General features: G+C 30.6%; 1 protein-coding gene across 1 annotated transcript in view; it reads left to right on the plus strand.

The window, feature by feature from the left end:
- Window positions 1-349: 349 nt before the first annotated feature.
- Window positions 350-13,519, plus strand: part of crb (crumbs) — a 246,075-nt gene continuing 232,905 nt past the window's right edge. The window contains exon 1 of the mRNA XM_067049706.1: window positions 350-629. Within this exon, the coding sequence (XP_066905807.1) occupies window positions 599-629 (31 nt within the window). The 5' untranslated portion in view covers window positions 350-598. The remainder of the gene's footprint in view (window positions 630-13,519) is intronic.

The raw sequence follows: 13,519 nt of genomic DNA on the forward strand, positions 1-13,519 counted from the left end.
TTGCTTGTATAAAAAAGTTCATATCTGACTCAATGACAAGTTCTGATTTATAGGACATAAGAGAGTATTATAGTTCTGGAATTTGAGCAGTAACCATTTTGATGGAATACTTATGGAAAGTTTATATTCATAAAAATGATTAATGCATATATAATCTTTTGAATGTGGCTAGTATGTATTGAATCCCTGAAGAACATTTATTAATATGGTATCAGTCATTGGTGGGGAACCTAGATTTTTCTTTTCAGTTTGAAAGTTTTGTAATCCATTGTGAAATAAGAAATATCTTAGAGCTTCGGCCGCTAGGAGCGCTGGTTCAGGGCGGCTGGTAAAACATTTTGGTGGGAGTGAGCGTTTGGAATCCGTCGTTGGATGTTGTGTGGTTGGTTACGTTCTGTTATTTCGTTTAGTTAGAGTTGTTTTTGCGAGTGATAGCTATTATAATTACTCTAGTGCTTTTCATTACGTCTAACTGGAATGTAAACAGCTTATGGGATCGTTAATTTGTTTTTATTTTCGACTGTTAATTTAGTATCTGTGTTGTTTCAAATGTAATGACTTTCATCCACTGTTCAAAGCACCTGTTTTATCTTCTAAGATGACATCAGTGTTTCCAACATCATTTTTAAGTAAGTTTTTAAACAGATTTTTTCCCAATGCTTAATTAAGTAATTTTGTACAGTTGCTGATTGACACCTTTCCATAACATGCCCATTAAAGTTGTTTGTTATAGATGATTGGTAATTTTTATTTTCAGCTGTAAACATTCACACCACAATGTATTTTGGCTATGTTTAGAGGAAACAATGCTAATCACTCTTTTGTTTTATAGTTTCTCAATTAATGTACCTTGAGTCATTACTGCAATTATTGAACACAACAAAGGAAGCAAAGTCTGTCAATAAACATTATTATTTTAAAAAATTCATTTTTTACTTATTAATTTAAAGTGTATCAAGTTGATTTCAGCTATAAAAATTTACATTGTGTTGTGTTTCTATTTAATTTCAATAATAGAGTTTATTTTTAAATATATACAGGTACATCATGAAAAGTAAATATTAAGACATGGTATAATGGATACAATAGTCTGTAAATCAATTTTTAAAAACTCTCCTAGTTACCCCTTAGTTTCTAAACATTGGCTTCTCTTAAGCTTCTTTAATTGCTATGTATAGATGATTTAATTTAATTCAACCAAATTCAATTATATGACAAATTATTATAATTCATTGTTTATTGTTGTATTTATTTGTTTATCATGTTCTATAAATTTAATTCAGAATATTCATCAATCCCCTATTAATCTTTTCACTTTTTCCATGAATTATTATTTAGTGGAGTATAAATTTCATATTGAAAATGAGATATTAGTTTTGGCCACCATGCCTTGTTGAGTGACTTTAATGCTTGGTAGATGGTTTAAAAAAAAATATTATCAAAGTGTAAATATTGACAGAAGTACGATTGTTTCACACACCTGTGTTGTAAAAGTAAGCTATAGAAAGTTTAATATAAAAAAGATTTTTATTATATAGTTTCTGTTTGTATAAAGAAGCGGTAGTGACAAAGAGATTTTTGTTTTTATTTTATTATAAAATCTTTTTATATATTTTAAATTGAATAAGAGAAGGATAGTGGACCATTGTTTGTTCATTTTGCTCTCTTTATTCTCTGTGTTGTGGATTTTAAAGATCCTGTTGTGGTATATTATTATTGGAAAAGAAAAGTAGTAGTCAGTTGTCGAAACCATTAATATTGGAATTATAATATCAAATCTTCTTATTTAAAGTATAAAATGATAATGAGTGAAAAGAAAGCTCTGTAATAATCTTATTGGAATTAGATTTAGTATTTAAAATTCTCCTTCGTTAGGATTTTTAAATAATGTATTGTTGGTTGTCCTGTTCACAACTAAATATGATCAAAATCTATTCTGTTTAATAATAAAATATGCATTTTTGTTGAAACATTATTGAGTTAATATGCATGCTTAAGTAAACTGCGTTATGGTTAGATGAAGAATGTCTTAGATATGATCTGTTGAAATTTTTAATTCAATGTTTTATCTTCCATTTTATATTCAATTTTTTTTTTTTAGCTTATGGTTTACTGAAACATTTTCACCTCTGGATGCTAAACCTCTGTGTAACTGAGTTTTTAAAAATATTTTTTGTAACTTGTTTTTTTTTATTGTTTTAGGTTGAATTGAATATTTATTATATAATTAATTATGGGAATAACATCTTCTTGTACTTTTTGTTTTAATATTCATACAACCAGTATTTATTTTTAATGTCTATGGTTTATTCATTTAATGAATAAATATCTTTCCCAATTGTTATACAAAAATTCATTTTTTTTCGTATAAAATTTTTAAATTAAATTTTATTTTACAAAGTACAAAAACAATAATGAGGTTTTGTTTTCTGTATACTTTGTTCATCTGAAAGTTTCTGGCATCCTTAATTTTATATAAACTTTTATTGCCATCTAATATTGTGTCATTTTAGCTTTTTGAAATATGGGCTAAGTATGAGATGTCTGAACTATTGTATTGCGCTAACAATGTTTGATCACCAGAATTTAAATATTTAATTAATGGGCTTCTAGTTTTTCATATTATGTCTAGTGGTAGACGTTTTATAATTAGTGAATATTTAGATTTAGAAAAATGATTTAGAATTTTTGACGCATGATTGGTAAAACATTTGAATAGCAAAGAAGGATCTTACGTTTCTTGAATTTTTTTTTGCTTAGAAAAAACATCTTATCTATGGGAAATTGAACATATTTTCAGTTTTAACCCACAAGAGTCTTCATTAAGGATTAAAAACTGATTCACTGATCTCTTCATTGCTACAACCTGTCAGATTATATCAGAAAGAGTTTTTTTTATGATAAAAAATTGTTTTGTTAAACCTTTTTTAGAGGAAGTCCTTCATTTGTTTTGCATTGAAAAAGAGAAAAATAAAAATCACTCATTTACTCCTTTCTTATAGTATTGTAAAAAAAACTTATTTATTGTAGGCATGCATTTATTTCGGTGTTTTTGAAGGAAACATTACCCACTTTTGTCTAGGTAACTGAGTAGTTACTTTAATTTTGGGGTGATGACCAGAAATGTTTTTTGTAGTAGCCAAAAGTGTTATTGGGATGGCGAGGAGAAGTGTTTTAGGGTTGTGGCCAGAAGTGTCATCTACTTTCTTGAAAAGTCTGAATTATTTGAATTCTGTTTTCCATTGTAACATAAATTTTGTTTAATGGATATGAGTTTACATCTGAATCAAAATGAATTTTGTTAGAAATGGTCGAAATTAGATTTGACCTGGAGCTCCCCAAAACTATTTTTTCTGAAATAATGTTGTTAAATTAAAATATATAATAAATTAGAAATCATTAAATTCTGCACCAAATGAGTACCACAACTTAATAATTCGGAAATGGTAGTACAGTCTACAGCCTGCTCTACCAGAAGGAGAACTTTTTTCTCTCCAAGTGGGGTTTGTTATCATATTTGTTTTTAACATATTCGTTTTGTAAATATAATGTGTGTATATCTTAAAATAAAAGGCCTAAAAGAATAAAGACAACATTAGTCTTAGTATGGTAATCCAGACTATATAAAATCCAAAGTAACGTTGTGAGAATGTGTAGTATTATAATAGATTTGTTTGCCAATATATGAGGTATCAGGCAATCATGCACTCTTAGTTCATCTGAATGGAATCCCATTCGAACTATTTAAAGTATTTTGATGCCCATGCAAATAAACATGGTTGGATCGACGGAGAAATTAAAGGGAGGGTGAAGTCAATAAGAAGGCGCATCAACGCCACCAAGAAAGAAGTAAATAAAGGCACTAAAACGACCTATACAAGCACGCATTAGCGTACTCCATTAGTCATGAATCCTAACCCCCAAACATAAACGTTATATTCAGACCACGGAGATGGGATTATTGTGAAGTTTTCCTCGGAGGAAAACAAGGATTGACCGAATAAGAAAAAACCTGGACGTCAGATCCACTCATGAGAGAGGAGAATCTTCTGAGCCAATTCGGTCTCTTGAATGCCAGAGAACCGAAGATCGCTTTAGGTACTAATAGCCTAAGATTCCGGTGAAAAAAAAGAAGTTATTTGATCCCAACTCATAATGTAGTTTGGTTAACGTTTATCTTGGTAGTTGCAGCAGTTTCCATAGTATTCGCCAAAATTATCTCACAAGATATTAATTTTTCGTTATTTTGAAACATTGTATATTGAGAACTATTGAATGTTAAGAGCTCTTTATAGGAAGACAGTGTCGGATTGAAACAGTCGTCCTCTCTGTTTCAATCTGACAGCCCTGGCGAATCCCTGCAAAAAACGTTGGTTAACAGTAAATAGCTTTCTTTTAATATTTTGATACCTTTATTGCCACCCGGACTATCTTACTACAATCTACTTCATACGGTCAACTATCTTCTTCCGTTTAGAGCTCATGTTATGGACAATTTATTCTAGTTTGTATAATGTACTATGGCATTTTTTAGTGGTTTAGGTTGTTTTAAGGACACCATAGATATTTCAATGTTTGCTTTTTAATTATATTTACTATATTCTTTGTATACTCTAGGTAAAATTTGAATCTTTTTGTAACAGAAAATTCAAAAACGATTTATTTGTAACTTCTGGAACAGCCGCCATTTTTTTTATTCCATCTTACCAGGGTTGGTAGAGTCATTAATTTTTGACTAGTAACTATATATAGTTTTCACTAAAGGCATAAAAAATTGGGGAAAATAACTTCTTTGTTTCTCCTTTGGGCTCTTCGGTTCTTCGACTATAAGGTTACAAATATGTGGAGACCATTGATAGAACAGAAGAAAACTGTTATAAAAAAAAAAAAAATTATATACTTTTATAAATAGTTATCTTAGGAATCGTCGCCTCTTCGAAAGGTTTTTTGTTATTGGTTTTAAAAAGATAAGTTAAAAACTCTCTGGATTCATTTAATTTTGCAGTTATTCCTGCGAAATGTGTTCTTATATTCGTAAGATAGGAGCGGTGTATCAGGCACCTGACTGATGATAATGGCTCACTCAGTCACAGGCCGTTGCCTTCATCCAACTGTCGGAGGAAACGTACCTTCATGGTTCTTCCGTTCTATCTCCGAGGCGGGAATGTAATTTATTTCAACTCCTAGAACTCTTCAGGCGTTTCCTATTGTTACTTGTAGAGTATTATTTAAATTAAATAATTATAAAGAGGTTACTTTTATTTGTTTATTATATTGGATTTACGATGAGCCTTTGTGGTTTTTAGCACATCCTAAAAAACAGATTTGCGGCCCATAATGGTAAATCTTTTTGAAGGAGACCCTCACACGTGTATAATATTGTAGAATGAGGAGAAGATGGTTGAAGGTGCGGTCAGTGAGTAGTATTGAAATTATGGACTGAAGATGAAAGAACAAAAAATATAATGCATATGAAAATCTATTAAGTATATATATATATATATACTTACTTACTTGATTTTCATAAGTATTTTATTTTCTGTGCATCCCTCTTTCTTAATTTTAATATTGCTTATTCCCATTTAGCTTTTATCTTCATATAATACTTGAACTAAATTTTTTTTAAACACCATTTATGTATCTATAATAATAAGTATTTTCTAATCTTTCGGTAATTTCTTTTATTTATTATGGTTGTTCTCTTGTTTTTTGTTCTTAGCCCTGACGAAGGCCTGAAAATCTGGCCAAAGACACGTTGGCACTGATAAATAATAATAATAAAGGCCTAACGAATCCGAAGGTTCGATACCGATATCACCAAACGCTCTTTACATGCATCCTTCCAGTGATGTCTCTCCAAACCCAATTCCACTAAATATGTTTTAACGCAATCCTCTTCGTTTCGGTCTACCTCTCGGACCTTTACCCGTTGGTTCAGTGTTTATTAACATTTTAGGGATCCGCTCGTTACTAAGCCCTACAACCTTACACGCCCATCTTATACTCCGCTATTCTGTAACTAATAAATAAGTTAAAACTAATAACTTAATAATTAATAAGCCATAACCAATAAATAAGGCACTAATAAATAAATTTTACTTATTTGTGCTCTTTACTGACCGCAATCCCAAACATTTTCTCATGTATATGTATCTACGGACAACTACTAACTCATTGGTATAATATTTTTTCGATATCAGATCAGTTACTATCATGCTCTCTCTAAAAATGTAGCTAACATAAGTAAGGCTCCCCGTTTTCGTGATTTTTCCATGTGTCATTTCGAATTAATTTATATTCGAAATATTGGTTATAGGTATCAATTGCGTGATATTAAGGAAGAGGAAAATTATATTTCAAACTAAAAACTTGATAATTCGATTCTTCTGTTGTTATGATTGAAGAAATTCCATTGTATGAAATATTTTCTTCGTTTGATGCTCTTTTTTTGAACTATTTGCTCTCGTAGCTTTTAAATAAGGGCATGATGGATTTTAGCAAACTAATATCGTAATCAGTAAATAATGTATCTTTTTACTATTAAATTGCTAATAAAAGATGCACCATTCAATGTAAAATATGTAAAAATTTAATATTTACAATTAATTTCAATTGCTAAAAATGGATTGGTACATACGCATTATTTCTACTTTAAGAGATCTTTATTTTTTTATTAGTTCATTTTTTTTTTTTTTTTTTGAAAATGTTTGTAAATAGAAGTATTTTTATTTCTATTCTTCTTTCTTTATTCAAGATCTTAATTTTTTTTTTTTTTGTTGCTGGTAATATAAATTTAATTTATGCTGCTATTTTGAGTTTTGGTTACACATCTAACCTTTAGATATAATAATATTACTTGGTAATTATATTCATCTTGCTATTAGCTAGTAGTCTTGTTAAGTTTATTTTTTGATGAAATGAACAACTTCAGATACCACCTAATCAGGTAATCTTAACAATTTCGAATATAATTTATTTATGGTTTAGAAATAATCAAAACACATATGAGTGTTTCCATATATGTAATCAATAACAGTGGCTAAGGTATATTCTAAAGTTGGTAGTATCCAAAGATGAAGGTAGGTGAGACAGTTCACATGTGATAGTTAACTCGATAGTAGCCATAAACTATCACGCCAGACCCATTGTGACAGTATTAATACAAGAGTTAATGCTGTCATGACTATCATATAGTTTATGTTACGACAGTTACTGCAGTAATTATAAACTGTCACTTTCTAAACAGGCCTGGATTCTGGGTTTTGTGACCAACACTTCCGCACTGACTTACTATTTAGTAAATTACTGCTTTAATTGGGTCAGAGCTGTCCACTTCCGCTCGCTCAAAAGGGATAAACAAACCCTCAGTGGAGGTTGGGTATAAATTCGCATGAGCACCAATCACTTTAAGGTGTCCGTTTTTATCTAGCATCAGGTTTAGGCGGGATAATTCTTTAATATCAAAAACATTATAATATTTATTTATTGTATCTATGGTCGAAAAATTTTCTTTCTCTACATGTAAATTGTCAAACCTTTGGTATCCATACTAATGCTGAAGGTACGTGTGGACTGAACCTATTTGATATTATACTCGTATGTAAAATATCTTTTAAAAAATGTTGTGTATGAATTATTTTTGTTTTATTACATATAGATACTTGACCGCACGTGAATTGAATTAGGTCAAGAATAATAAACAACAGTTTCAATTATTTATTAAAGGCCAACGTTTCTACCCACAACGCAGAAAGACAAATCGAGTTAAATGAAAATTGTTGCAGCTGTTTTCGAGAAAATCGAAAAAGTGTGAAAAATCGATTCTAAAAATGGCTTTTTCGACTGGTCGACTTTGACGAAGCTGCTGTCACATTCCACCTTAAATATGTAATTTCAGTTTCGTACGAATTATCGTTTTTGAGTCATGCTGTTTGATTCAGAGCTTTGATATCTCTCTCGCAGCCCAATCTTAAGTTGTTTTTATCCTTAAATTCGATTTCATCTTGCTATATATTCCTTAGGCCTATACACAATATGGTACCTATCCATTCAATCCATGTTGCATAAATGTGTGGCAGAGGAAATGCTTCACCAGATAGATCTTCCAACCAAGGAAAGTGCAGAATATAAGCATCTTCTACATATTCCCTATAGTCCCTATCTATATCGCATCAATGTGTAGCCATTGCTCTATGGGCTGAATCTCATGGATAGTTTTTAGTGTTGCAGCTCAGGTTCAGGACAATCATTTAGGTTAGGGTACTATGCGAGTGTAGGTCGCCCCTAGGCTTGCTTTCGTATGTAGCAGATGCTTATATTCTGCCTCCTTTCCTTGGTTGAATCTATCTGGTGAAGCATTTCCTCTGCTTTTAATAAAAAAAAGTTGTGTAGTATTTATGAAAATAATATAAACTAAATTGAAAAAAAATAGAACTATCAAGAGAGAGGTAGTATCTTTATAATCCTAATTGAGTATAAATAAATTTTGTACACGTCGCTTATATCAATAAAAATAGGGTAAAATGCCATATTGAAATGAAATTACTAATTAAAAAATATAGAAACAGATTGATGTAAACATGTGCTCTAATGAAAGATGTAAAGACATTCTTTTTTTAAAAAACCGTGTAATCAAATAAATTCCGATATTCATTCAAATTGAAGTAATACAGTATCGATTACAGCTTATTACTTTATCGATTTTCACGCATCAAAGGAAGGTTAAATACTAATTTATTCTTTTGGAAAGGACATTAAAAAACTACAACTGATTGAGCGATTATTTGAATATGAATATAATTAAAACTTGAACATTAATTCATAGAAAATGGAGGGAGTATTTAGAATAAACAAAGCATCAATAGCCAGATCCTTCATGAGCGTACCATTCAACCTACTTCCCGGAAATGCTTAGAGTACGACTGAGCTGAGTGAGTCACGCTCCTCCAAGCAAAAGCACCCACAGCGTATTTCCAATGCGTGATATCATCTACCGTCTGCTCTTTCACGATGGCTTCTTCCGAGCCCACATTTTTTCAACTTTTGGGGGGGGGGATAATAAATGGTTTGGCTGGGCGTTCTCACGCGATATTCAAGAGGTCTTTATTGTCATTATCGTTATGTTTCAATGAGGAACATGTTTTGTTCTATCAACAATGAAATATACAAAAGGAAAAAAAAAATATGTTGTGAACAAGAATCTGATTTAGTAAAGGTAAATTGTTTACCAGAACTGGAAGGAGGAGCGCGTGTGAAAGCTAGGCTGGGAAGGTCATCTTGGCTCTCGGCTGATTTTTCTCACAGCCTGTTTAAACTTTGTAATGAGCTCCTTAGATTAGAAACATTCTAAGTAACTATTCAAATATTTTTAATTTAAATAGCTAATAACTTTAATAAATATTGTGGAAATAAAGTTGTATCATTGTAAACTAAATAGTTCCCAACAACAATTGAACACATTCATTTATTAAAGAATAATTTTGTTCTCATTGAATGATTTTGGTAACAATTTTAATTAAACTCGGTAAATCAATGTAGAATTACAATATACAAAAAAAAATACTAGTTAACATTTATTATTTCCATTATGTATGTATGTATGTATTGTATGAATTTAACAATAAAGGAGGTTACGAAAAAGTTAGAATTGATTAGAGCTTTCACGATCTTTAATTTAACATGTTAAAGCGTGTTAATTGGAGAAATATTTCCTTCTTTTAACATGTTACAACAATATAACATTTTACTAGGTTGAGAATCTGTTAATAGGTTTGCTTAGCGAAGAATGATGTCACGCAACAGACCAACTTAGCTCCACAAACTTTTTTCTGTTCTTGTTTTGATAGGTTGTTTGCTTGTGGTTCGTGTTGTTTTTGTTTTAGACTTTTTTAAACTATAAAAAAGTAATGGATAAAAAGATTGTGTGAAAAAACTGTCGAAGATTTTATTATCTTGTAAAAATAACAAGAATACAAAACAAGCCCAGACAATCCGCTTGGAGCTCCTTTGCATTTAACATATAACATGGATTACTGCTCACAATCCTCCATTCTTAATATTTAGCATGTTAATAGTTTTATCATTTAACACAACGTCATGAATCCCTCTAATATTAGGTAGGTTTTATTCTCATTGAAATGGTCTGGCTGGGCTTAATTTTGACCAATTTTAAAAAATATTTCTCTAAAGTATCTTCAATTTTGGTTATTTGAAATAAATAATCATCTCACATTTTTATTAGTGATAAAAAATGGATAAACTATGAAAAGATTTGGTAATTGACTTAAATAGATGAGAGCACCAGTATTCGTTCAAGGATTTATTTTTTCAACTGTCATTAAATCGCTACAAGCTATATATTAGTAGTTTTTCAAACGATATCAAATATTATCCGTATAAAATGATGGCTCAAAAAAAGATACTTAAGTTTCTTTTAGCAATACTAACACTGGTTCACTTATTTAACGCTGATGTTTTTATTTTACGTTTACATAGTATCATTAAAAAATAATTTTGATTGTAATGAGTCAATATTATTGTCGGTTTCTCAGATGATTTGTAAAATGTAACTAAAATGTCGCTTTATAACTAACTTCAAGGAATGGGTTCGAATCTAACTGTGGTAGATAATTATTCGGTCTGTTATTGTAGTCGTGAGCCTACTTTGTGGGTTCTGGAGCTCTCCTGGAGTCCACCCAGCCTCATAAAGTGGGTATTGGGAAAAAATTGAGTGGTTGAGTGTGATTCTGATCTGTTCACCCCTTCGCACAACCGTTATTCCGTATTTTCTTACAAAGTACTGGCCCCTGACCCTTCATAGATTGTAGGGGTCCACATTATTAATATTGTTAAATTATTTTAATTATGTATTTTAAAACAAATATAAATGTTTTAATCCAGTTAAATATATTTATGAAAGATATGTAGTAAAATCCAGTGAGATGAAAATAAGGTCCTTGATGAAGAAGACATACAGCCTTGCTTGTGACCTCTAACCTATGCCCACCACAGTCAGCAGGAAGCAACTCATTCACCTACGCTCATGCTTACATTTGTTTTTGTATTGCTCATGTATACCTATATATACGTCTGTGTATTTATATATTTAAAATGTATGGAAATGGTACATTATTTACTTTGTAATCAAATTAGTATTTGTCATTTTTATCCATTTAATATGTCATCTTTGCATTGTCTTTATATTTTTCTTTATTCAATTATGAATCATGTTCATCATCATAAAATTATGAATGTACCGGTATGGGTATTAGTTTATTTAATTATTTAGAAACGTTATGCGGTCGACGGTCATGTATATCATGGAGTAAATAATCACAACTCGTCACTTACTTAAGCGTAATTTTCTAAGTATTTTTAGACGTAAAATAAATCCCTCTAGAATCAAGGGTCCGTTTCCAAGCACCCTTTCTCACCATGGGATAGTGCGGAACTCAGTTTTCTAGGTCAATTTGACCTACTATTTGTGGGCCAATGAAATCGACCAATGACCCCAAAATATTTTTTGGTAGGCTCAAAGAGTAAGTAAGATTTTTTTTTAGAAATTTTAACGCTTAGGTATACAAGCTTCATAATTTTACCCGAAAAATCGGATTTTGCTCCATTCTGGGGCAGTGGCTTGTAAAATAAAAAATATGACATGAGTCGTGGTTATAATTTATTATGATTTATTTAGAGTTTTTTCCTAATAGTTTTTTTTTTAACTAAACTAAGTCTTCAGTTCAACGTGAAAATGTGATATCGTATTTTCAATACATATTTTTAAATAGTTCTATAAACCTTGAAGATTGAATTTGCTACATTTATAGGTAAACCTTTTAATTGATTGCTGCTAAAAATTCATACCACTCTTCACAAATAATTTTTTACTTTATTCTGTATATTCATTTATTATTATTATCGTTTACAGTTTGAAAAAGAATAATTCTTATTTCAATGAGGTTAACTATAAAATGCATATAGGACTGTGACTAGTTAACTTGTTTGACCCATTTACTTTTTATTGACGCTGATATTCTTGAATGCACGGCATGTAGGTGATCATTTATTGGCGTATTGTGCAATCCAGCTGAGTGTTGTACTATCTCCATAGTAACCTTTTGTTTACCTCATGGGATGTTTCCTGGTAACGGGGCGATCCGGGACATAAAAATCAATTCCTACCAGTTCTTGGCGTCGCAATTGAAATAAAAACCTATATATGTAATTATCTATTATTATGTAATATAACTTTTAGCGTTATTCAGTACTTTATATCTGTAGAAAGATTGGTGGAAAAAAGGATTGTATTTCATTTTCATTGAAAAATGTCTGCATATGACTGCACAAGTTGTTTGCAATGGCTTCAATTCAGCCTTGAATTGAAGACTAATTGATTAGCTAAATTGATATAAATTTATATAATTAATAAGGTGTAGATAGTTGACTGTAGATTAATGATTGGAGAAGTTTGTCGAGGGGTGCGGTCAGCAAAGAAAAACATAAATAAACAAAACCATATTTATTTATTTTATGCCGAAGTTTCGACCTGAGTTTCAGGGCTATAGAACAAAAGAGATGACAACATTTAGAGAAATATAAAATTGAAAAAGGAATAGTATACAAACAAATTTGGAATTATACAAAATATGGAATTGAATCATAAATGATAAAAAATTGATAACTGATAATTGAATAGTAAAAAAATAAATTGATTGATAATCGTGGAATTATAAACTTAAAAAATATCTTCAGCGTGTCTGTCATCACATTCGTAAGATAAAATTAGTTTTGTGTTTTCCTTATTAAATATTTTGAGATCAAATATTCGTGTTTTTCTATATACTGAATCTGTTACAAGGAAATAACACATTACTTAGCAAAAAAAAAGTATACAAAATTAAAATAGAAAAAAATCATAATCAAAATTGAATATATCAGCAAAATAATACAAATTCTCGTTTGGTATTGTATGGTGAAACACAAATTTAAAAAAAATAAAATTAGAAATACTGGTTCAATTTTTTTAATTTTTAGTACTTTGTGCTTGGTAAAGATATAAGTTCTAAGAACTCAATCAGATTTCTGGGGCCATCGGATTCTGCTTATGAGGATCACAGAAACCACTAAAAAATAAAAATCCTTAGTCATATACTGCGAGAATAAAACAGTATTGAGATAAATCGAGGAAATCTGTCTCAAGAAAAAAACACTGGATTGTTTGTTTTTGACCATAATGTTATGGGCTGACTGAGTAGGTTGACTTGCTTGCGTCAACAGAGACTAGCTAGACTGTTGATGCTGTAATGGCGACAGACTGTTGGCGTTCGCCTCACAGCTGATTTACTGTTAACCTTTTGTCGACAGCTAGAGAACAATATAGCCATTGTGAGCTGTTAAGGCCGCTGCTACCAAACGGCTCCAATAGCCCAGCTCTTCCTCCATCAGCTTAGGGATATAGGCAGCTATTCCTGATTCTGTTTTCACGATTTAGTAACTTAGTCCTGTATTAAGGTACCTCTGT

The sequence above is a fragment of the Halyomorpha halys genome, unplaced genomic scaffold (genome assembly GCF_000696795.3).
Source record: "Halyomorpha halys isolate HHAL.00 unplaced genomic scaffold, Hhal_1.1 Scaffold1464.1, whole genome shotgun sequence".
Classification (NCBI taxonomy): Eukaryota; Metazoa; Arthropoda; class Insecta; order Hemiptera; family Pentatomidae; genus Halyomorpha; species Halyomorpha halys.